The following is a 27631-nucleotide window of genomic DNA, read 5'->3' on the forward strand; positions in this document are numbered from 1 at the left end:
TTATATCTCAATAAAGCTGGAAAAATAAATTAATAGAATCTGTTCCTGAGAAAGTCCAGACACTGCACTTACTAGGTAAAAACTTTAAATCAACTGATGTCTTATCAAATAAAGAATATCAATAAAGAGAGGCCATAAAAAAGCAAATACAAATTCTGGAGCTGAAAGGCACAATAACAGCAATGAAAAATTCACTACAGTGGTTCAACAGATGTAAGCAGGGAGAAGAATGAATATAATTAAATATATAGACCATCAGATGTTAATATGTGCTGCACAGAAAAATAAAGAATAAAGGGTGATAGGAGTGTGGAAGGTGTTCCAATATCAAAATTGGATGGTAGGGAAGACCTCACTGAGACAGTGACACTTAACACTTAAAAGGCATGAGGGAGCAAGCCGTAGAGACAAGTGAAGACATAGCTGTGTAAAGGCAGCAAGAGTGTGCTTGGCGCTGTCCAGGAATGCCAAGGGGGCCAGGTACCTGAAATGGACTGAGCCCGGGGGTAAAAGTGGGAGGTGAGATCAAAAGTTTGATTTTGTACATGTTACAATTGAGGTGTCTATTAGACATTCAGTAGAGGTTTTGAGAAGGCAGTAAGTACATGAGTTTGAGGTTCAAAGAAAACAGATAAAATTTGGGGAGGTAGAGGTCCTTAAAAGCATGAAATTGGATGAGATCACCTAGGCAGAACGTAGCTGGATTTAAGAGAGCCTGGGGTGGTGTCCTGAGCTAGAAGCAGAGGAGGAGGCACCAGAGAAGAAGACACAGAAGGGCAGCCATGGAGACTCAAGAGGACCAGGAAGGTGGATTGAAAGCCAAGACTACTGTCCAGTCTTTAAAAATATTTTTAAGAATTCACCATAGGTGGGGGGTGGAGCAGCACTTGAAACACAGTCTTAACAGTTATTTTGCTCTACATAGTGGTGGTTGAGGATTAGTGTTATTTTATTCTTTACAATTTTCTGTTTTAATTTTCAACACTGAACATGTATAACTTTCATAAAAATTTGGAGAAAAGTTTATTTGAAAACAATTACTGAAAGGTGGGAAAAAAAGAAGAGAAGACTCAATGAACCTGAAGATAAGTCAGTTGAGATTACCTAGTCTGAAGAGTGGAAAAAAAACAAAAAAAAGACAGAGATTTGTTAGATTACATCAATGTACCAACATATGCATAATGGAAGTCCCAGAAGAAGAGAGAGAAAAAGGGCAGAGATTATTTAAGGAAACAAGGGCCAAAAATGTCTCAGGTTTGACAAAAGACACGAATTTACAAATCCAAGAAGCTCCATAAACTCCAATAGGATAAATCTACAGAGACTCATAGAAATACACATTATAATCAAACTGTCAAAGGCCAATACAGAGAGAAAACCTTGAAAGCAGCAAAAGTGACTTGCTGTGTACAAGGGTTCCTCCACGAGATAATCAGCTTTCTCTTCAGAAACCACTATGGAGGCCAAAATGCAGTGGGAAGATACATTCAAAGTGTTATAAGAAAAGAACTGCCTGGTGATGGAAGGAGAACTGACTCTGGGTGGTGAACACACAATGTGATATATAGATAATGTACTATGTACACTTGAAACCACTGTCACCCCAATAAACTTTAATTTTAAAAAAACAAAAACTGACAATCAAGAATTCTGTATCTGGCACAATTATCCTTCAAAAATGTAGGAGAAATCAAGACATTCTTGGACAAAAGCTGAGAGCTTTTTGCTAGTAGACCTGCCAGAAGAAATGTAAAAGGGACTCCTTCAGGATGAAATGACAGTGCACGAGACAGTAACTTGACTCCTTATGAAGAAATAGAGAACACTATACAGGTAAATATAAAAGTCAGTATTAATGTATTTTTGGTTTGTAACTCTTTTTTCTGTGCATTTTAAAAGACAAGTACATAAAGTACTAACGATAAATCTATGCTGATGGGCACACAATGTATAAAGATGTAATTTGTGGCAACAACAAACACAAAGTGTGTATGTAGGGGGAACACAGGTATATAGAATCAAAGTTTTTGTCTACTATTAAAACTATGTTGGTATTAAATTGAACTCACTTTTCATTAATTGTTAGTTGTAATCCACAGAGCAAACATTAAACATTGATAACTAGAGAAAGAAAACAATAGAAGACTTGAATATTAAATCAACTAAGTCTAACAGATATATACAGAACAATCTACCTAACAACAGAATACACACTTTTCTCAAGTACATATAAAACATTCTCCCAGATAGACCAAATTTAGTTCTTTGAGAAGCCAACAAAACTTTTACCTAGACTGACCAAGAAAAAAAAAAGTTCTTGCTTTTTCTTTCTACATATACATTTAAATAGGAGGAACCAATGAAAAAGGAAAGATTTAAGAAAGCTGGCTTTTATGTTCATCTTCAATGATACTTGGAATAAGTTACTTGATTTCTTTGATCTTTACTTTAAAATTGAGAAAATGACGCTCGTAGCATCTTTCTGAAGATGAAATGAGACAAAAATTTGTAAAGTTTAAGACACAACATTCATTAAGAACGTAATTAAAAAACATCTTGGGGACAACCGGTTGGCTCAGTGGTTAGAGCGCAGCGCTTAGAACACACGGTCACCAGTTTGATTCCCACAGTTCGATTCCAGATTGAAAACAATGATTTGACATGGAGCTGATAGGTCCAGGAAAAAAAACACTGTTCCCCAATATTCCCCAACAACAACAAAAACACATCTGTTGCTAAATATGGCCAAATATTGATGTATTATTCGCTGTGGCATTATTTATAACAGAAAATATTGGAAATAACCCAAACAATGTGAGAAATGTTACATAAACTGAGATAATTACATGATGGCATAATTTGATTGTTTAAGATATTCACATACAGAAGGTATAAAATTATATTTTAATATTAATTTATTCTTTGATGGTATGAGTTTCATTCCTGAAAAGACCTTGCCCACCCTAAACATAAAACATGTAGTTAGACTTTTTCAATGCTTTAAGTTTCATGCTTTTAACACTCAACTTTTTAATACATCTTCATTTTACTTTGATGAAGTAGGATCTACTTTAATTGCCTCACAAATAGATAGCCAGTTGTTATAATATCATTTATTTAATAATTCATCCTTTTTCTACTAACCTGAAATGCCACCTTTACAGTAAGTTTACTTCTTATGTGTTAGATCTGTTTCTGGAAACAATGGTCAACTGCACTGTTATTATCACACTACTTTAATTCCTATAGCTTTATTAAAAAGGTTTAATGCCTACATAGTAGGAAAAGTATTTCCTCATTACATTTTCAATATTTTCTTGGCTATTCCCAGAACCTCCAGTGAAGAAACATGGAATTTGCTGAAAACCATGAGGATAAAGGGTATAAACATCTGACGCCACATAGCAGAGACAGGTAAAAAAACAAGGACCTGAATTTGCACGGCGGAATAAGCTTGAAAGGCTGTACATCTTCACAACTATTTTCCTTTTGTTTCTTCTGTTGTCACAATTGTTTTAAAATACGTTTACTATTATTGTCACCACAAAATCTCTTTCCATCTTTTGTGATCTAATAAAAATCAAGCACCAATGATTAGAAAGTTCTAGTCAGCTGGGGTCCTTATTAAAAGGATCATGTCAAGCCAAACTTGATTCATGAAAGCGTGTGATGTTGTGACATTTATGAGATATTACCATTATGTTAAATATAAAGAAACATTTCTTTAAAAATTATGTACAGTTAATATGGGAAAACACTAATGTTAAGTATGATAAGTAGGATATAAAATTACATATACCATATGGGTTCAGCTATGTAAAGAAATATGCATAAAGACTAAGAAAAGTATACCATATTGCTAAGAGTACACACAATTATGTACATACACATTTCTAAAATGTTAAGTACTGAGCATATATCATATATGAAGAAATGTTTGTTTTGCAGCCAACAAGATAAATCTATGGAATGTTTAAGATTCTAGAGTACTTAATATTCAGTACTACTCAGAATAACTAGTTCTTTGTTCTTTTTATTACGTACATAATCCACTATCTCACTTATGTGAACTTTTTGAAGAAAAGAACATGTTTTATACTAAGTCCAGCACAGGGTTGGGCACACACTTCTTGAGTGATATTAACTGGAAGGTTTGGGTGTGGATTTAGCAGCTAGGTCTCACGCTGACACTCATGCTTGGAATAAAAACCATGCTCAAGCAACTCCAATGTCTAAGACAAGCAGATAATTACATTTCATACTTTATCAGGTGCTGAAAGTCCATTAGCTTTTCCCCAAAATAATGTAACTTCTGAGTCTCATTGTTCCTACCTACCCTGTAGTGTTACTCTATGATCCTGGCAATTAAGTAGATACCCAATAAACAACTATTGTATCAACCATGCCACAGAGGCATATTTAACACCACCTAACTAGATGGGATTTGCTAAAGAATTAGTAAGTGTTCAGACATCAGGAAAAATGCCTGGTGCTCTTTGAGACGGAACTATAAAAATTTACAAATTTCTAACTTTACCCAATAGGATAGACTGGACCAATGGTTCTCAAAGTGTGGTGCCTGGACCAGCAGCCTTAGTATCTCCTGGAAACTTATTAGCAATGTGCATATCAGGCCCTGCCCGATGCTTAGTGAATCAGAAACTGGAAGGGGGAAAGGGGTGTGAGCAGGGGAGGGAGATCAATCTATGTTTTAATAAAGTGACTGGTGCATCTCAACTTTGAGAACCTGTGTACTAGACCTTCACAAAAACCAATCAACTGGCTTTTAACTGATTTAACAAGTCTTCCTGGAGAACAACCCCCTACATTTGCAGTTCACTAATTACTATTTATATTCACAATCAGCCCACATCACTGGGTTAACTGAGTCACTAAAAAACTACCATGAGAAAAGACACCACATACAAAGTTACTTTTCACAAAGACTAAAACACGATTATTCAATACTTTCTAAAAGCCATCCAATATTTTTTCTGAACCATTTTTGAAAACACTACTATACAAATGCAATAAAGAAAACAAAGATTTAGGGAAAAAAGACTTCTAATAGATGACAAAGGGCTAATATTTCCAATATAGTTTTTATAGTACAAAAACACTAAACCAATAGAAAAATGGGCAAAAGACATAAACAGACAACTCCTAAGAACAAATCTTAGTGGTCAAAAATGAAAGATGCTCAAATTCACTACTCATCAGGAAAGTGCCAACTGAAGTAACACAAAGATTTCTGGGACTCGATCATAGATTCAAAAGTTAAAAGTAAGGGCATATATACAAGATTGCTTAATGAAGCAATCATTGTTTATAATAGGAAAAAATGAATATGTGTTAGCTGGGAAATAGCTGAATAAATTATGGAACATCCAAATTGTGGAATATTATATAGCCACTAAAAATGATTTACAGCTATACAAGTGACTTAAAGAGATCTTTTTAAAACAAAGTATTAAATAAGAAAATCGAGATGCAAAAGTATCCTGCCTTTGTAATTTATGACAAAAATACCCTAAACACGTCATTATAATATGGATTAAAAATACATATGAGGGCCGGCCCGGTGGCTCAGGAGGTTAGGGCTCCGTGCTCCTAACTCCGAAGCCTGCCAGTTCGATTCCCACGTGGGCCAGTGGGCTCTCAATCACAAGGTTGCCAGTTCAATTTTCGAGTCCTGCAAGGGATGGTGGGCCCTGCCCCCTGCAACTAAGATTGAACACGGCACCTTGAGTTGAGCTGCCGCTGAGCTCCTGGATGGCTCAGTTGGTTGGAGCGCGTCCTCTCAACCACAAGGCTGCCAGTTCAACTCCCGCAAGGGATGGTGGGCTGTGCCCCTGCAACTAGCAATGGCAACTGGACCTGGAGCTGAGCTACGCCCTCCACAACTAAGACTGAAAGGACAACAACTTGACTTGGAAAAAAGGCCTGGAAGTACACGCTGTTCCCCAATAAAGTCCTGTTCCCCTTCCCCAATACAATCTTTAAAAAAAAATACACACGAAAGGATACATTTTAGGTTGTGGAAGGATGACCCAAGAGGAAAGAGACTGCACCCAAAAACTCATGTGAAAACGTGTGGGTGTGTGTGTATACATACAGTTTTAAAAGAAAGCAAATATAAAAGAGTATCATATAATTTATGTACTCATAACCATCTTTAATGATAGCTCCTATGTATTAAGTACTTTTGACAAGATCAGCATTAAACCTAGGTGTGTTATTTATGACCCCATTTAATTTAATCCTAAAAAGATAAAGTAGATATCACAACCCCCAATTTACAGATAAATAGGCTCAGATTAATTTGATCTGTTGACAGAACTAAGATCGACTCCTAAACCCAGGTTCTTAACCACATGCAAGTAAATGTATGTGTTTGTTGCACATGGCAGAAACAATGAAAGCAATTCAGATTCAGGAACTGGGCTAAGTAATCAAGACATGAACCAAAATGTCTATCAAGAATACTACTATTAGAACTGGAGTTACATATCAAAAGGAAGATGTAGGGGAAAGAAACCCACATCAACAAGTTATATTTTCATAGAAATTTTACATTTTATAAAAAAAATGAAGTTTTAACATTTTTAATGGAGGCTATTAGTAACGACAGCTGCTGAACACTTAGCATATTATATCTAACCCTCAAAAACCTGTAAGATTATTTTATTTGTAATAGCAAAGCATCAAACACATAATATATTAGCAAAACCAGCAATGAACTGCACCTGTCATTCTAAAGTGTCCAAAAATAGAAATCAATCTTAATCTATAGTCTCTACATTAGTCCAATTCAGAACAAAGAAAAGTATATCTGTCGAAGTTAAAAGGAATCCAAAATAAAAAAGAACATAATAGCAATCATTTAAGCAATCCTTCCTGGTGATAGAATGATCCAAAGGAAGAAAAGAACATGATAATCCTGATCTACCAAAACAATAGCTAAAGAAAAATTCCACACTTTGTATATGTGTGCCATGTAACACTAGAGCCTGTATCTTAACTTTTACATTCTAAATGGTCAGAACACATAATAGTTAAGTATGAAATGTTAGTGTGTGACAACCAACCTAGGGTTCTATGATTTGAAGAGATATTGATTGATAGGTGCTGCTGTGGCTCTATACACAGTACAAGATTAACTCTAGAGAGCTCTTCCATCCCTAAACATTTATAAAGCTTGTTCTGAAATCTCAAAACCCTAATACAGTACAGCTCTTGAAAAGGTTATGGGGGGAAAGGGGTGGTAGATGAGGGTAGAAGGGATCAAATACATGGCGATGGAAGCAGAACTGACTTTGGGTGGTGAACACACAATGTGATACCGTGTTTCCCCGAAAATAAGACCTAGCCGGACAATCAGCTCTACTGTGTCTTTGGGAGTAGATATTAATATAAGACTTATATAAGACCCGGTTTTATATCATAGTAAAATAAGAGCAGGTATTATTGTATTACATTACATTACATTACATTACATTACATTACATTACATTACATTACATTATATTATGACCCGTTCTTATAGTAAAATAAGACCGGGTCTTATATTAATTTTTGCTTCAAAAGATGCATTAGAGCTGATTGCCTGGCTAGCTCTTATTTTCAGGGAAACACGGTATATAAATGGTGCATTACAGAATTGTACACCTGAAACCTATGCAACTTTACTAACAATTGTCACCCCAATAAACTTTAATTAAAAAAACAAAGGATATGACCCGAAAAAGCAAATAGATTAGGTTTCAAACCCCAGTTCTATCACTTCCTAATTGTGAGAATTATAAGGAAATCACTTCACCTTGCTTAATCTCCTACTCTTCATCTGTAAAATGGTTATAAGAATTCCTACTGAGTATTATGCTAAGTTAAATAAGTCAGACAGAGAAAGACAAATACCATGATTTCACTTATATGTGGAATCTACAAAACAAAATAAATGAAGAAACAAAACGGAAACAAACTCAGAACAAATTGCCAGTTGTAGAAACAGTAATGGGAATATAATCAGTAATATTGTAATAACTATGAAAAAAATTAACATTTCCTTTAAAATGTTAAAGAAAAAAATCTGTAATGATTGAATTGGGGTAAAGGTGACAGAGCTGGTGACATGACTTAACAGAAGCATGTATGGGGAATATTCAGGACATTGTAATTATTTTTTCTTACTTTAAATTTAGTAAAAGCCAATGATTCCAAATACCTATTTAAAAAAAAAATATCTCACTGACAAAGGCAAACATAATAAGAGCAGTGGATCAACCAATACTAAAGCTAGTAGAAAGGTTGAAAGGCAAAAGTAGGAAGATCATGTGTAATTACGAAAGTAAATTAAGGAATACACATAAACACACCTGCACAAAAGAAGTAAAAAGTAATGAAAAACAAACGTGGAGGGTGTGAGTAAAAATGGTAGTGACTTTAGAATGTGTTCAAACTTAAGCAACCATCAACCTACATACCTATCAATAATTATTTAAACGTAAATGGATTACATGGTCCAATAAAAAGATAAATGGATAAAGAAGAAGTGGTACATATATACAATGGAGTATTACTCAGCCATAAACAAGAACAAAATCCCACCACTTGCAACAACATGGATGGACCTAGAGGATACTATGCTAAGTGAAATAAGTCAGACAATGAAAGACAAATACCATATTTCACTTATGTGCAGAATTTACAAAACAAAATAAACCAACAGACAAAACAGAAACAAACTCATAGACACAGAGAGCAAACTGATGGTTGCCACATGGGAGGGGGTTAAGGGACTGGGTGAAAAAGGTGAAAGATTAAGAAGTACAAATTGGCAGTTACAAAATAGTCATGGGGATGTAAAGTACAGCTTAGGGAATCTAGTCAATAATATTGTAATAACTATGTATGGTGTCAGGTGGGTACAAAACTTATCGGGGGATCACTTCGTAAGTTATATAAATGTCTAACCACTATGCTGTACACCTTAAACTGAAATATTCAATGTTAACCATAATTGAAAAAATTTTTTTTAAATTAAAGACTAAAAAGAATTCTCCATATATTAATAAAATTATATACATAAAATAATTCCTAGCCTCAGATTAAGAGGATTACATATAATTGCTATTAAATCAGCAAATAATTACAGAACAGTGCATACAAACAAGTCACTAAAAATGTATCTGCAAAGAGTCTTTACCAATTCTTATACTATAGCTATAAAATACTCAAAAGTAGAGAATAAAAAAGTGAAACTCACCCATCTTCTTTGCCCCCAATTCAATTCTCTTTCTCTAAGTTTACAATTAGATATGTAACTTTCTGGACTTTATTAATATAGTTTTACTTTTGGATTTTTGAAAAACCATGAGGATCTTGACTAGCTTTTCTTGCTAAGAGAACTTTTCATTGATATCTTTCAGGGTCATACATAACTTAGGGCTTATGCCATGTTAATTATGATGCTTCAAATTTTTTCCAAACAATGGTGCGATGAGAATACTTATACATACATTTCTGTGCACAGGTGAACATAATTTCCTTAAAATAGAAGTACTGGGTAAAATAAAAATGAACACATTTTTAAATGAAAAAGTGCTGCCAAATGACCCTACAAAAGGGCATTCATACACCAAGTCTGTAACTACCTATTATCCCACAACCTAGCCAATACTAGATATTATTGCCAATCTCAGAGTTAAAAATGATCTTGCTTTAATGTACATTTCCCCTGTGTATTCCTAGTGCAACCTTTTCATATTTTAGTGGCCAATTTAAAAGAAATACTTTGTATTCTTCTATGAATTGTTTATCTTATATGCTTTTGCATATTTTTCTACTTGGATCCTTACATTTTTGTTGATTTGTAGAGCTGTTTACATATTACATTACTCCTTTGTTGTATATATTGCAAATATTTTTCCAATTTAAGTCATCTGTCTTTTATTTATAACTATCTTATACAGTTTTAATATTTTCACATGATAAGATCTGTCAGTTTTAAAAATGGCTTCTAGGTTTCTTGACTTTCTTAGGAAATGTTTCCTCATGAAAGATGTTAAAAGTTGCCTGTATTTACCTCTAAATGTGTTTCTAAGATTTATGTGAATGGTGTGAAATGATGTAAACATTTTCCCCTCAAACAGCCAATTGTCCCACTGTCCTGATCTTAAGCAACATGGGCTTACTATTTCATTCAGCATTTGTCTATTCCTGTCCCAATTACAAAACTTAAAATTACCATGGTTTTGTATTTTATCGGGTACAGCAAATGATCCTGATTCTTTATCAGTATTTTCTCAGCTATTTTTGTGCATTTCTGCTTTCCTGTTGATGCTATTACCAGTTCTCCACTTAACCAATTTGACAGATTAACTGCATTCTCCATGCCTTCTCTAAGACATACTGACTGATGCAGCCTGTTGAGGGCACTCTTTTGTTCCCACCAGCTTTCTGTATGTACCAAGGCAGGTGTGTTTGTCCCCAAACTCATTTATGTCAGTTGTAATGTATTATAATTATGTGATTTTAAATACTATGTAAAACAATGACTTAAACTAAGTTGAATATTTTGTAGAGACTAACAGGCAAGATGCTAAAATAATATTGACAAATTAGGGAAAAGAGATTCAGGGTAACTCTTTATTCAGGTTCCTTAACAAACTAAAGTCTTTACATTGTTGCTCCATTTTAAAGAAATCACAGATTCCGTGTTTCCCTGAAAATAAGACCTAGCTGGACAATCAGCTCCAATGTGTCTTTTGGAGCAAAAATTAATATAAGACCCGGTCTTATATTATATTATACACCTAGTCTTATAGTAAAATAAGACCAGCTGTTATATTAATTTTCACTGCAAAAGACACATTAGAGCTGACTGTCTGGCTAGGTTTTATTTTCAGGGAAACATGGTTGTAGTTGTAGTATGTATAAGCAAGGTTAACAGACTGTTTCTTACTCAAAGTCAAGTCCTTGGTCTTACATTACAAAGACAGATAAGGGAATCGACATTTATGTTTTAGTTTTGTAAAAATGCATGTATTAATCACTTTTTTAAAAAAAGTTCCTGCTTTAAGAAGATTTTAAAAATAACCTACCAACTGTTAGCCCTAATTTCACCAAAGAGCCCCTACTATACTACTGAATTTTCCCATGCAAAAAAATGATATCTGTCTCTGTTAAATTTAGACATCTTTTAAATCTGTAAGTAAAGATTCAGTTTTGTTCTAACAGATCTTAAATACTGCTGGTTAGGTTTATGTTCTTTTGCATATTTATATAAATCATCTGCTCCATTATTGCCATTCAGATTCCTTTCTCCCCGACAAAGGCAACTCCTTTCATTTCTGGTATCCTTTTTGTTTTCTCACATTTATTGTTTTGCTTTGTGTGTACATTTTTAAGTTTTAGAAATGGTACTGAGCAATAAACATTTTTAAAACTCCCCCACCACTATTTTTAAAAGCCATTTATGTTGCTATGTATATTATTTGGTCCATAGTATGCATGCACATTTTACTTACCCAATCTACAAATAATGGACACCTACATTGCCTCCAACTTCTCCCTACCACAAGGATGCAATCAATATTCCCACAGATGTCAACTTACGGAATAACAGGGTATATCATCTTTGGGATGATACCCAGGAGTACCAGTCTACACACCTACCTATCAGCAATGCATAAGCGTGTCTATAGCCCTGCATACCTCCTAGCTCTTACAATTATAGTTTTCTAATTCCTGCTAATCAGATACAGCTTTATAAAGCTGTATCTTGTTTATTTGTATTTCTCTAATTACTAGTGAGTCTGAGCATCTACGCTATTCACGTGCCGAATTCCCTGGTCTGTGAATTGTCTATTCATATCCTGTGTCTGTTTATCCTTGATTTGAAAGAACTCCTTGGATATTCTACATTAAGTCCCTTTTTAGTTTTAAACACTGCTAAACATCTCTCAATCTATCACCAGTCCGCTAACTTTTGTCTCTGGCAGTGTTGCTTAATGTTGTCCAAAGACAAGCCGCTGGTTCCATCAATTGTTCAGATGTGTTATTGGTCCATGACAAAATGAGTTTGCAGCAGAATGGTATTTAACCACATTTGTAAGTACACTGTTCAATTTGGATTTTTATTGATGAATAAAGCAGTGTGCTGACTTACATTCCAATGTAAGCACCTTAAGAGTAGCACTGAACTGTGATGTTTTTCACTGAAAAAGAAATCTTACTTCTGATTATAAAATTCAAATTTTCACCATATGTTTTATGCTTTAGGATTTTTAAGAATTCCTTCATCAGATCACACTATATTTTTCTATATTATTTTCTCTTAAATTTATACTTTTACCCAATGTGGCTTATGTTAAAGACACTGTCGTTATTGTGAATATGGCCTTTTTTCTGATCATTTTCTAACTGGTTATTACTAACGTAAGAAGGAGCTATTTGTTTCTGTATATTAATCATTTACTTGGATACCTCACTGTACTTTCATTAATTCTAATAATTTTATATTGTCTCCCCAAAAAACCAAGAGTCTCAATTCCATCACCTATAAATAACAAGTTTTCTCTTTTAATGTATATCCTATTTCTTTCTTTTCTCTTATATTGGTTAGGACCTCTTTTACAAATTTAAGTGGCAAAAGTAATAGGTGGCATTTTTATGTGACTTTTGAATTCAATGCAAATGCTTCAGTTCTTCTATGACTTCTGGTAGATAATTTATAAATTTAGAGTTTCTTTTCCTAGCTTCCTAAGAGTTTATACTAGTTTTTGTTAATGTGCTGAATTTTATCAAATGCTTTTGAATCATCTAGTGAGATACGGCTTCTTTTTTCATTTAACTGTTACTTAGGGATCCAATGTTGAACTGTCTTGCATTTTCTTAATATCAAGAGACAATATTTACAATGTTTTTTTAAAAGGTGGTATGTCTGTATATATATATTTGTAAATCCAAGAAAATATGCTCAAATCTTAAAGAAGTCTGCATCTTGATAAATTACAGGTGGTTAATATTCTCTTTATAGCACTTAAAAATAGCCTGAAACTTGAGTTATTATTTGTGAGGTAACCCTTTAATCAGCTTTTAAAATAAGTCATACTTATCAAGCTTTCTTCTCTAGCAATGGCTACCTCTTACCTCTCTCAAACCTGAGTATATATTAACAATGTGCCTCTAGGAACACTGGACAATAGTTTGGTTGAGTTCAACTTTTATATGAGAGCTTTTGCCTTCAATCACAAGCCAATTATTGAGCACAGAATTAAGTACCCTACATTTTCCTATTCTGAAACTACTCTTAAGGTAAATATACTAAATTCCCAGATGAAAACTGATATCAGAGTTAATAAGCAAGGCCAGGATGCAAATCCAGATCTTTTATTGTACCATATTTCCTTTCCAAGTAGAATCTGATTCTGAACTCTCTTACTAGAAGAGAAATTGCGATTTTTGAACAAAGAGATTCAGCTTTGTGAACAGACATTCATGAAATTCCTCAAAATTATTTCACGTTAGTTTTTTTGAACCTAGCTAAGTGAGTTCCAACAGTTCTACTCAATTAGGCCAGTAAAGTTAGGGGCACTTATCCATTTTGACACTGTAAGAAACACCTGTGAAAAGGTACTATATGGTTCAATTTTTGTGCCTTTCCAACTCTTCACCCAGGACTCACCTCAGCCAAATGTTGCAGCCGAGTTAGCAGTGGGGTTCTCTTATCAGATCCAAGGCGTGTGATGTAGTTTGATCTTTTGCTAAACACATACAGGAGGTTAAGGACTGCCAGCACCACTTGCATATCAGAGGAAGCCAATAAAGTTGTCAAATGCTACAGGGGACAAAAAAGGGCAAGTTCATGGTATCAAGCACAATAGGCCTTGAAAACTTAAAATGCCAATGTAATAGGTTTGTCAACATTTACAAAGCTTTTGAGAAGTTTAACAGTACAAAAAATATATTTGAGCACTTACAACATGCAACCTTGTCCCCAAGGAGCTTATAATCTAACAGCAAGTCAGAAGTCCAATAAAGTTAAAAAAAAATTGAACAGCATTTCACAGGGGGGGACACCTGTGTACCCAATACAGATTAACAAAGGAAGCAAATGTGATATTTTAATACATGGTGGAACTCAACAACACTGCCTCTAACTTGACTAAAAGTATTGTAAAATAAAAAAAAGATCATTTTATGCTCCTTCTGTATCCTTTACGACAAATATAAAATTGGAATTAATTAAAATACAGGGTCCTTCATATAGAAGCAAAAAGATTCCAAAACCTAGTGGCATATGATTGTTAGGGTACAGTATATTTAACAGTAACCCAAGAGTCGCTATTTTGATTTTTTAATACAATCAAAACTCACCAATATGTTGAAGCATTTGGTCAGGGTTAAAATCAGTATGTAATTCAGCTAGAAATGAACCCAGGTATTTCCAGTTGCTGATTAGTCCGATGGCCATGGACTTTCTTTTGCAGCTAATCTATTTCATCTTCAACACTGATTATCCACTCCCCACTTAAAACTCGAGTGCTGGGTCTTTAGTTCAGTTATTCCACTTCTTTTCCTAAGCTATTTTATTTCTATTTGTTTGTTCTGATTCTGATTGTTTCTTCACTGAAGACTTAGAAAAATTAACACACAACAGGGCACTTAACCGATAGTGATAAAAAGTCTAAAAGTTAGGCTAAAGGAAAAGCATTTCTTCTTATAGTGATTTTAGACCAATTCAAAAACTCATGGATTCCTGCTCCCACTTTACTTTTTAAGAACACAGAGCATATTATTAATATACATTTAGAGGAAAGGGGAGAAGAGACTGAAAAGCAGAACAACAAAACTAAGAAAAACAGTAAGTAATATGTCAAGAAAATCAAACTATTTCTAATAGTTTAAAAGTAATTTTGGGCTGCTCTATAACCTGGGACAAAGATCAATTCCTGCAAATTTCCAAGAATACTTCAACACATGTATTACATGCTCATTAATTTCTTGAATCATGAAAGGCAGGGTGAAGGTGATATTAAAGAAAGAACTTTCCCATCAATCCTGTGAAGGGTGTCTATATCCAAGAAACATCCTACGATTGTCTTTGACGTGGAAAATCCCAGAGCTCCATAATGAAAAGGAAAGAAGCAATCATCAGAGAGAAACAACCATTTCCTTAATTCTAGATATGAACAATTCTAGGTAAGAACAGATCACATAGGCTTGAACTTCTCCTACCTCTATGGAACTGTACAGATGCCGGGAAAAGCTGTATTCAATGAGCAAGGCTGTGAAGTTCAACACAGCCAAGAGGAGCATTTTCAGTTGTTCTTTTTCTGGCCTATCACACACGAGCATCCATGACATATTTTCTACTGTCTGTCCAGCATCTGCCAGAATTCCATCAAAGCGGTCCAACAGATCCACCCAGTGATATAACTCGCACTGGAGAGGGGAAGAGAATGAGGAAGATATAAGATTAAGGTAAAAGTACTATGTGGGTGCTTTGTAGCTCAGCTTTGCTACAATGGATTGCTGAACATGACACCTAGACAAGTTCTTTGCTTCTCTTCAATCCCACACCAGTATAGAAATCCATAGAAGAAAGATTGTACTTTGAGCCATGTGGACGTGAATTCATTGTTATATATATATATATATATATATATGGTGTGTGTGTGTGTGTGTGTGTTTGTGTTCTCTCCCTTCCTCCCCTCCCCTTGCTTTCACCAGTAGATGCCAAACAACCCCTGGGAGAATTCTGGCTACATTTTGAGGTTTAGAAACACAAGGACCCTCCCTGCCAGATCCATTTTATCAGAAGTGTTTATTTTTAATTATCTAAAGAAGATTCTTTTAAACTAAAAGTAAAGACAATCTTAAACTCATATTGTCAGTGAAACTGAAGGAATTTTGTGGTTGAGATAACCTTTATCATCACCCATGTTAAATGTTCCTCTTCCTCAGCTAGCAAAATTTTTCTTTCACATTTCTTTCAAAACTTCCTTGGCAATCATTCACAGGCTAAAAGCTACTGATCTAGAGCTGTGCTAGACATATACACTAGGTGCTTATTAAGTTATTCCTGAATGAGGCTACCTCATTATGGTTTCTCTTGTATCAGAGCATACAAAATTACGTACTAGTCCAGGGAACTCTGTCTTTGGGAGCATGGATTCACATACCTTTCCAATGTTCCATGTTTTGATCTGCTGCAGTTCCAAAAGGAGTTGCTCATCGTTACAAACTTTGAGTTTGTCTATTAAGGCTCTGCAGTCTGCAGGCTGAGGAAAATAAACAGGTTTTCAAAAAGGGTATTTTGGAGTATGAGGGAGACACAAAGAGGAAGAATTAGAAAAGAAATGCTCAAGCCAACACACTCAGCAATTTAACTTTTAATAGGATGTACTACCCTGTTCCCGCGAAAATAAAACCTAGCCGGACAATCAGCTCTAATACATCTTTTGGAGCGAAAATTAATATAAGACCCGGTCTTACTTTACTATAAGACTGGGTATAATATAATACTGGGTCTTATATTAATTTTCGCTCCAAAAGACGCATTAGAGCTGATTGTCCGGCTAGGTCTTATTTTCGGGGAAACATGGTACTTAAGAAAAGTAAAAATTTGCTTGATGATCACTTGGGATTAAAATGGAAATCTTATAATGAAACAATGTATCTGAGCCTTTTTTAAAACCCAGATAAATGTGTAGATTTAGACAAACTACTTGGAAGGGTACTGACAACAGAAATAAAGGAAACAAGCTAAACATCAAGAAAAACAAAATGAAGGACTCTGTACCATGATCTGAAAGTTAACCAGAATGCCTAATAAGGAATGTTGAATCAGAGAAAAAGCTCTAGTGAATGCACAGTTAAAGGTGAAGATTAGTAATGGCTATATTTTTCTGCAACATGGAACCTTCCAATTATAGGAGGGCAAAGAGATCCTGAACTTTGTAAAACTAGGACTCCATTCTTACTTGGGGTTTTCATTTCCATCCATTTCTGCTCTCTTTTACTGATGAAAAGGGCCCGTCTGTCAGGTAACAAGGTGTGGATTGAGTTTATAGTCAAGTTTCTGAAAGTGGGGGTGGGGGGGACGAGGATAGGGGCTGGGACAGAGAAGCCTCCCATTAACGATGGCAGCTAGAAGTGATTACACTTGCTCTTTAACTCTGCAGCAGGATGGTATCCTGGGAATGGGCCTAGATTTGGAACCCAACAAATCTGGGTTCAGTTTTTAGTTTGATGTGTACTAAGCTATTTGGTCATAATCAAGTCCAACCTCTAAGCCACAGTTTTCTTACCAGGAAAACAGTCCTAATAACTACTTCAGAAATGTGAAGCTCAAATGTTTGCCACATACATAAAACACTTAATGCACATGATAGGAGCTTAAATATTGAGAGCATACTACTATAAAGAGTATGGGCTTTGGAATTAGGTAGATGGTAAGCCAACTCTTTGAATCTCAGTATCCTCCTCTGCAAATGAAGCAATGTTGTTGTGAGATTTAAACTACGGGTATTTTCAGCACTCAAAACAGAACATGGAACAAACAATAGGGGCTTGAGGTAAATGGTTTTCTTTAAGCTAAGTCCCAAAAAAATAAACAAACAAGAAAATCAAGCTCATACAGAGAATAGACTGGTGGTTGCCAGAGGCAGGGAGTGGGTGAAATAGATAAAGGGGTTGAAAGGTAAATAGTCTTTCTTAAAAATAATACCTAGTATTGACCACAGCAAGGAGAAATTGGGTATGCTGCTTGAGAAAAATAGGCATCTTTAAACCTTAAAAACATACATAATCAATGATCTAAAAATTCCACTATGGTGAGTTTTTCCTAAGTAATTTGCTAGCAGCTATCAAATGTTGTAAACCATGAGATTGTATACAGGTGTGACTCAAAGAACAAATCCTTAACAATCCACTAGGTTAAAAGAAAAATCAATGTAATTTGCATTTCTCTGATTATCTACAAGGTTGAATTATCCTGCAAGTTTACTTTGTTCTTTTCTGACATGGCCTATGTACATTTTGTCATCGGGATACTCCTACTGATTTAGCTAAAGATATCCTACTGTCATCTCCTACTGATTTAGCTAAAGATATTAACTACATCGGGTTACAAATATTTTCCCCAGCTTGTCATGTGTCTTTTTATTTTGGATATATACTTTACATTTCATTATTTGTATAGTTTAAGTTTTCTTTCTGCTCTTCAATTTCCAAAAAAAATTTGAGTACCCAACTGTCAAAAACTAGATGCCAAAACAGATTAAAAAAAAATCAAAAGGAAATGAAAAGTATTTCCAAGATATCAAAAATGATTACTCAATATGTGTGGCATTCAATAAAAAACAGACATTCCAATGTCAAATACAAAAATAAGCAGCGTGAGCAGACAATGGATAAAAGTCCAACAAATTTGAAAATCTATGTATTAAAGTATACAAATTACAACAGTGAAATATTTTTCCCCGCCTATGAACAAAAATTTAAAAGATAATAATAATGCTGGAGAGGGTATGGGAAGCCAGCACTTCTCATACTCATTTGTGTGACACTGAGTGAAAATGGCAGGAGAACTACCCATGCAATAATTTTTTAAAGACTGGAAGAAATATAGCAAAATGTTCATAGTGATACCTGTGGGTTGATACTTACCAGGTAATTACTTAGTTTTTAAAAAACCTAGTGGCCTGTATTTAGAAAATGAACTAATTATGCACCAGATACTTGGCTAAGCACTACCTCCCATCAAGGCGTGAGGAAGTCTCAACTCTGTTTTACAGGTGTGGAAACCTGGCAAGTTAAATTCTCAGCCACAAAAATCTGGTAAGACTCAAACCCATGTCTAATTCCAAAGCAGCCTGTGCTCCTTAAACTACAGCACCTGAGGTCTACAAGAGTGCCATAACAATGCAATACTTTCTTAATCTCAGAACTCAGTTTAAGCTAGATGATAGAATATTGGGCTGAAACTGGGATTTCTACTGTTGATGACATGGCCAGCTAATACACAGGTTAAGCTGAATTACATGCTTAAGAATCAGTAATAAAGAAAGCTAAACACTGGCCTCACAAGAAATCTAGTAAGAAAGGTGTTACCACTTTAATTTTCTAGAAAACAAAATTGAGAATGATCCCACAAGTACAGAAAGGATTTTCCCCCACATCTGCTCTTTCCATTATACCCTATAACCTTTCAATGCATAGGAATAGCAGCCAGCGAGCCTACTTTAAGTACATAGAGCTACAAACTGTTTAGTGCTCACTTTCCACTGGTCACTAGCTTATTCACTTTTTTAATCAGGGAAGTTCTGTTTTACTGCTTTGTATATATAAGTGATGATATATTTGAAGATTGGTATGGGTGAACTGATTGCAAGGATTTTATTCTGAAATGAAAAAACAGCAAACTTTTGGATACTTACAGCCTCAGTAGGTGTCTTCTTCAGTTTAGTCCTGTCTACTTTCATGTTTTCGATTTCGTTTTATGATCTGAAAATTAAATCCCCAAACAAGTGAGAATTTAAGTCGCAATCTTGAACTCTACATGCTTAGACACAGATAATATAGAATGAAGAACATGCAAAATGCTTAAAATAAAAGCTCTGGCATTATGATGCTACGTCAACTCAGAGGCACAGCTATGAGGCAGGGAGGAGGAGTAAACAATCCAGATAAAAATGGCCCACATCCATATGTTGCAAAAGTCTGTAACCAATTTAAGCCAAAATTACAATGTCTTTTTTTTTATTTACAAACCTCTTAAACTCATAATTGAAAACTGGAAAGGATCTAATGTCCAACTGTTAAAAATGTAACAGCATACAAAGATGTTCATGGTAAAATAAGTTACAAAACAGAATGAACAGTATAAACCTATGTCTAAAAAAATAGATGGAAAGGACAAATCAAAAGGTCAACTCATTGCTAACCAAAAGGACTGTATTTGATTGTTTTATCTGTGAATCTCTATCTTTCACTGTTTTTAACCAATAAGAATATAACAGTTGTGTTATAAGAACAAAGGCAATACAATACTTCTATTTTTTAATTAGAAAATGAGGTATAAGACTCCCACTATAAATGTCCTGAACACAGAATCAATCAAGGCCATGTTACTTGGAAGGCTCAAAAGTGAACAAGTCTGACTAGACCCATAGTATAAACCTAGGCGATCTTTGATGACAGACAGGTCCTTCAAGATGCTCTGGCCAAGGCTCAGGAAGAAATAAAGGTTTTTTTCCATTAGCAACAATGACACATACACAGAAGTGACTTGCAAGCTCTTTACATACCAAAGATTCTGCTGCTAATAATGTATTTGCTACAAAGCAGTCACTGGAGGTCAATGTCCCTCCCTGAAGAAGGCGGTCATAATGTAAAGCTGACCAAGCACAAGTATAAATTTTAGGCAACTGTTGGCCTAGATTTAGTCCAACATACTCAGTACTGTAGAAATAACATATATTTGCCAGTATGGCCAGCATCCATTCAACCAATGGGCATTCCGAAAGAGTTGGTGAAAAATCCAGAACATGTTCTAATGTTTCTGTAGAAACCATTCCTGAAGGAAAAAAGGTGTTTACCCTCTAGAGTTCACACTTAAAGCATGTGATTCCAGATTACTTTTAAAAAATTTACCTCAGCATCTAATAGAAAATGAACAAATTGTCTGTGGTCAACAACTTCCAACTATCTAAAATGAGGCCAAGAAGATTCTGGCAACAATCAGATCCATGTAGTGGACACTGTAAGTGAGCTATTTATATATTTACTCAGGCTTGATTTTTCTCACAAAACTTCTCACACCCATCACTTAAAGCAAGTGGCTATCACACTACTGAGGCTGCAATCATTTGCTGGGAGGCTATTAGACTGCCTCTGCTACATACAACACCATACAACCCAAATCCCTGAATGCTTTCCCTCCAAAATTAGGAACAAGAAAGTCCATTCTCACTTTTATTCAATACAGTGTTGGAAGTTCTAGCCACTGCAATAAGAAAAGGAAGTAACAGGTATGGAATCAGAAAGGAAGAAATAAAACTGTGCCTATTTGTAAATGACAAAAGATTATCTAAGTAGAAAAATCACAAGGAATCTACAGAAAAACCTCCGAGAGTACTCAGCAAAGTCGCAGGATGCAAGATAAATATACAAATATCAATCATATTTCTATATACTGGCAATGGACACGTGTACTCCAAACTTAAAAGTACAACATGACTCACAATTGCTCAAGAAAAAAATGAAATACTTAGGTGTAAATCTAACAAAGCATGTACAAGACTTGGATGCTAAAAACTACAAAACGTTGATTTTAAAAAACCAAAGATCTACATACATGAAGAGACATACCATGTTCATGGATTAAGAGACTCAACATAGTAAATATGTCAATTCTACTCAAATTTATATATATGTTTAATGCAGTGCTTATCCAAAACCCAGCGAGATAATTTTGTAAACTGAAATTATTCTAAAATGTATATGGAAAGGCAAAGGGCCACAATGGCTAAAGTAATTTTGAAAAGGAAGAAAAGGGAGGATCACTCTGTCCAACTTTAAGACTTGTTACATATATCTATATATCTCTACAGTAATCACTACTGTGTACCTAGTATTGTAGGAAGTACAACAGACACATATATCCATGGACCAGAGATCCATGCAAATATGTCCAACTGATTTTTGAAAAAGGAAAAAGCAATTCAATCAAAGGATAGTTTTATTAACAAATGATACCAGAGCAAGTAGATATCTATAGGCAAAAAAGATGAACTCCAACCTAAGTCTCATACTTTATGTAAAAAATAGCCACATGGAAAACAGCATGGAGGTTCTTCATAAAATGTTTAATTTTAAAATTTCTTGCTTAAAATTTTTAATTTTAAAAAATTAAAAATATGATCCAGCAATTCTACTTCTGGGTATTTACCAAAAGGAAATGAAAACACTAACTTGAAAAGATATATGCACCCCCATATTTATTATAGCAGTATGTACAGCAGCCAATACATGGAAACAACCTAAGTGTCCATCAATGGATAAATTGATTTTTAAAATGTGTTGTACACAGACACACACACAGTGGAATACTATTCAGTCACAAAAAAGAAAATCTTGCCATCTGCAACCACATGGATGGACCTTGAGGACATTATGCTAAGTAAAATAAGTCAGACAGAGAGAAAGAAATACTGTACGCTCTCACTTCTATAAGGAATCTCAAAAACAAACAAACAAACAAACAAACAAACGAACAAAAACCTGAACTCATAGCTACAGAAAACAGATTAGTGGTTGCCAGAAGCGGGGGTGAGGTGAGTGAAATGGGTGAAGGTGGTCAGAAAGTACAAACTTCTAGTTATACTGAGTTATTATGTTGTACACCTGAAACTAATATAATGTTATCATGGACCGAAATGTAAAACTATAAAACTTAACAGGGGAAAATATTTGCAAACCATATACAGTATCTAGAATATATAAAGAACTCTCAAAAATCAACAGTAAAAAACCCAAACAATCCTCCAAAACAAGAGCACTGAATAACTTGTGCAAATAAACAACTCACAACTATTTTACTGGTTTTAAAAAATGCAGATGAGATCACCCGCAAATCTTTACACAATAAGTGTCTAACTTTAACTAAAGCTGTTTTGACTTGGGATTCTGTACCTGTCAAGGGTTTGGACTGAGAACAATGGACTCTGGCTAACTAAATAAAAGTGATTTACTGGAAGGATAGCTAATAGCTCACAGAACCAACAGGAAGGCTTAAAGATCCACACTAAGGAAACAGGAGGAACCAAGGAAGCAATGCAGCTGGAACCTCCCACAGACACAGCTTAGTTGGGGTACCTACACCGCCAACACCAGACTCTGGATGTCTAGAAGCTACTGCTGGTGGTGGAATGATTTCTAAATGGTCTCAGGTTATTTACCTCAGGTATCAGTGACTCCAGATGCAAAGTCCCAAGTGTAAGCATCTGGTCAAGCACAGGTCCCATGCGCATGGCCTAGCTTATTGAGGTTCTGGGAGAGCAAGTGCCTTTGGCTTTTTCAGTTTCCCCAGTGTTCGGGTTCCAAACTTTTTACAAACAGATTCAGATGATTGGCACCCAATTAAAAAAACAAGCCAAAACAAATAAAAAGACACACACGTCCCCATAACAAGTGCATGTTAACCTGATTTCCATAATTTTGTTGCAAGACAACATCTATAGTTTAAAAAGGAAAGATGTCACTGTCTATGAGACATCAATTAAGAAACATTCAAGATTTTTTTTTTGCACCATTATTCTATTTCTAAGCCGATTTCACAGTGGTAAGGGAGAATATTTTTGAGTGCCCATTACAAGCTAGACAATACTTAGGCTGGTGTTTCCCAAAGCATTTTAGAGTATCTTGCTCCATGAAGGAAGACAAGGTTCCAGTAATTTGGTAAATGTTACAAATGGAATTTCCTTTTCCTCTAGGACAGTCACTTGGCTGACAATACTAATAGCTCCAAGAAATCTCGGATAAAGGAAACTTATTAGGGCAAAGAACCGGTTTTTAAGTGACATCTACTGAAAGTCCATAAACTTAAGTATCCCAAAGAGTACATTTTGAGACATGCTGCCCAGGGGCTTTGTATAATTAATTGTCTTTCATACAATCTTTACCACTCTAGCCAAGTTTTGACTCGATTTACAGATAGAAAACTGAGGCTCAGAGAAATTAAGTACCTTGCCTGGTTAATGAATATTGGCACCAAGATCTAAAGCCAGGCTTTTCTGACTCCCAAGTGCATGCTTTAATAAACATGCTGCTCACTTTACTAGTTCTATTACTACAATAAATGCCTGCAGATGAAAACATAAATTTGTGACAGATTCTTCTACATTGTTGGATCCTATTGTTCAAAAAACTATGGCAAGAGAGGAAACTGGGGCACAAGGTGAGAGGATGAGATATTATCAATCTCATTAATGATGGGAACAAGTGACTAGGGAATGAGTTCTACCTAATGCTTAGAAGTTAAATAGGTGAAAATCCCGTTACATAAAAAAAAGCCTCTAACAAAAAGAAGTTAGTTCTAAACAAATTCCTGAACATGGCCTCTGCCTTTGTTGGGTCAGACCAGAACTCTGAGCATTAAGAAATCTCTACATGTAATAAAACATTTCTTCCTAAACTCAGGTTTGATCAACTTTAAGAAAACTAACGAATTATTACCGTATGAACCACCATCCATAGCTATTACCATGACTTCCATTTAATTACCCATTTATCACTTCTTCATTCCCCCAAACTTCATTTACCTTTGAGGTTTGAATCTTAGTTTTGTAGGGTTTACATTAAGGTAAGTGCGTACGATTAAAATAGACTGAGGAAAGGTGCTCTTTAAAGGGTAACTCACCGTGTAGTAATCACCTCCAGGTCATCAAATTTACAGTGACTTTCAATATTGAATTACCTTAAGGGCAGAAAACACCTGTAGTTCCCAAATCTGGCTCAATAGCAGCTGAGTGTAGTGGTAGACTAGCCTTACTATTCAAAGTATGGTCAAAGGATCAGCAGCAGTGACAGCACCCAGGAGTTATTAAAAATGCAGACTCTCAGGCCCCACCCAGGCCCAGGGAATCAACCTGTATCTTAATAAGATCTTCAGGTGACTTCTATATTAAAGTTTGAGAAACAAAGATCAGAATACAGGCTCAGAATCAGGAAATGCAGGTTCGAATCACTGATGTATCACTTACTCACTGTATAAGCATGGACAAATCAGCCTCTGTGCACTTGTTTCCTCAACTGTGAAATAGGGATAACTGATCTCCCCACTTCCACACTTTCATCCAATCCACTCTCGAGAACAGCAAAAGCAATCTTCTTAAAACATAAATCAGCTCATGTTACTTCCTTGCTTAAAACCTTTCACCGGTTTCCCTAGAATTATATCCAAACTCTAACCATGGCCCATAGGGCCCTGGCATGATTTGGCTCCTGGAATGCTCTCCAATCTCCTCTCTTCACAACCACATCAGTCTTTCCATTTAGTTTCTGGAACACTCTAAGTTCTGGCCTCTAGACCTTTACAAGTGCTATTCCCACTGGAAGGCTTCTGCCCCACACTCCCATTCTTCCCATAGCTGGTTCCATTTGAGCAACCAACTAAAATAAGACCCAAAGTGACTTCCCATCGCAACCCATCTAAAAAGCTCGCCTAATTGTTATTTTTCTATTAGAGTACCCTCCCTGTTTCCTTTCACAGCCAAGTATCAAGCAATCCAACTGGTTTGATTTTCTAGTGTTAAGTTCTTAGCATCTAGCACAGGATCTTCCACATTGATAGGTACATATGTATTTGTAGAATAGAGTTCAGGAAGGAAGTATGCACTGAGAAAAAAAATCTGTGACTGTCGGCATACACAGAACTTGAAGCCACAGGTGTGGAGACCATCACTTACAGAGAAGAAGCCCAGAACTGAGTTCTTATTTGACATAACATTTGAAGGTAAGGCAAAGGAGGAGAACCCGGCAAAGGAGAGGCTGGTGACCTACAAGCAAAACTAGTTCACAGTATCATGAAAGACAAAAGATGGCAAGACTGACACTCAATGGTGTCAAATGTCAAAATGAGACATGTCCAGAAAATGTGCGTTGAAATTGGGAAGAGATAACCTGAGCAGTATTTTTAGTGGGGTCGTGGGAAAGGAAAACAAACTGGAGTGAGTCAGGGAATCAATGGGAAGTGAGGCAACATACATAGTATGTGTAAAAAAACAAAAAAACAAACCAAAACTCTTTTGAAAGGTTGGCTGTAAATGCAAGCAGAGAATTATGGGGTCATTACAAGGTAGAGGGGAAGAGAAGATAATGGAAAGAAAAATTCCTAAGAAACTGAGGGTAGGGAACTGTTTAGATTCACTATTTCACCTTAACTTATGGAACACTCATGGATTTTGACTAACAAATTTTAACCAGAAGTAGGACAATCCTCTCCCTCATCTGTTAAAACTCAACTGAGTGCCCTATGTGCTAACATTGTATCCTGTACCTATCAACTTCTCTATTAATGAGAAAACGTCTGCCACAAGGTGGGGAAGAAAAACAAAAAATCCACCTGGGAAGCGAAGAAACATGCATTATCAGTGGTTGCCTTTAGGTGGCAGAATAACACACACTTTTGTTCATGCTTCATGCTTTCAGATTCCAATTTTCTATCATCATGCATCCATTTACAGCGATAATTTTTCTTTTGTACAATTTTTAAGGTAGAAAACAATGACTCCTGAGCCAAAGGGCGTGCATCAAATTAAAAACAAATCATGTAAACAAATGTCTTGGATTGGCTTGCTGCTGCCTGCTCTTGGAGCTTCTTTCCTGTCTTCTATTGTTTAATCCTCGAGTTTGGTACACTTGAGCAGGCACTCAATATTTATTGATTTGGTTTATTATTGGTAGATTAAGAAATGCTGCACACATGTACGCGAGTGTGGATGAATCAAAGTCAGCCGAAAATTCCCACTGAGATCATGGAAAACCATTATGGCAGTTTTTAATCAAAAATGCTTAGAAAACTCTAAACTCCAATGTGCCACAAAGCAAAATACTCGATGATTTTTGCCCCGCAGTGAGTCAGTCATTCCCTTCACCTCTCTGCAGTCTCAAAGTAAATTCAGGTGAGAACTGCCTGGACCTTGCATCCTGTCTGGAAGTAGCAAGCCGAATCTTGAAACCCAGCCTGCTATTCACTATTTCTTTACAGAGGCACAGACATAACACATTTGTTAAAGGAGACACAACGGATTGTCAGGCCTTTCCATCCAATCTAGTGTTTATTTACATTAATATCCACCCAACAAATACTCTGAGGATCAATTTATCATAATAACAGCTAACATTTACTGACCATCTATTATGCATTATCTCTAATCTTTGTAAAAACTTGGAGATGAAGATTGTTCCCAATTTACTGAGGCCAAAGTAGCCATATACCCAGTGCTATAACCTGGATTCAAACCAAATTTGCTCCACAACTCCACCATACACACAATGTCTGTATGCACAGTCTACTCCGCCCCCCCCCCCCACAGACACCCAGATCCCTATTCTTGGCCACATAAAATATGACCCTGAGGATTGCTGACCTAGATTTTATGGAACACGGATAATAAGATGTAATAATAAAGCAAACTGGTAAGAGTGTACAGATGTAGAATCATAATATTGTACACTTGCAAATTGCTATATTAACCAATGTTACCCCCAATAAATCTTTTAAAAACTGCATGCAGAAAAAACCAGCAGTGCATACCGTAATAACTGCTTAACAAATGTTTGCTGTTGTTAAGGAAAACACACACACACACAACAATACTAAAGCAACTGAAAAACAGCCTTTACTCACCCAAGACAAATCTGGAAATTATCTGCAGAAATACCTCGACAGTGTCTCCCTCAAAATCTGAAAACACTATGACTCAGGTTAAGTGTATATGCTTGCTTACTTACTCTTGGTGCTTTTCTGCACTTCAGTATATTCAAAGACAACAAGGGCAGGGATACCAAGTAGGAATCTGATACCTCCAACACTGACATTGGAGGTAAGAATGGTGTCAGA

At 35.6% G+C, this 27631-nt stretch overlaps 1 protein-coding gene across 20 annotated transcripts in view; it reads right to left on the minus strand.

Annotated features, from left to right (window-relative positions):
* The window catches only part of HUWE1 (HECT, UBA and WWE domain containing E3 ubiquitin protein ligase 1), a 160820-nt gene that overhangs the window by 110395 nt on the left and 22794 nt on the right, over positions 1 to 27631 (minus strand). For all 20 annotated transcript variants that reach the window (XM_019718919.2, XM_019718910.2, XM_074323887.1 and 17 more), the window contains 4 exons: positions 19446 to 19512; positions 16188 to 16286; positions 15241 to 15447; positions 13688 to 13840 (listed from right to left, as the gene is read on the minus strand). In XM_019718919.2, coding sequence (XP_019574478.1) covers positions 13688 to 13840; positions 15241 to 15447; positions 16188 to 16286; positions 19446 to 19490 — 504 coding nt within the window. In that variant the 5' untranslated portion in view covers positions 19491 to 19512. The remainder of the gene's footprint in view (positions 1 to 13687; positions 13841 to 15240; positions 15448 to 16187; positions 16287 to 19445; positions 19513 to 27631) is intronic.

This window comes from Rhinolophus sinicus, chromosome X (genome assembly GCF_036562045.2).
Source record: "Rhinolophus sinicus isolate RSC01 chromosome X, ASM3656204v1, whole genome shotgun sequence".
NCBI classification, from domain to species: Eukaryota; Metazoa; Chordata; class Mammalia; order Chiroptera; family Rhinolophidae; genus Rhinolophus; species Rhinolophus sinicus.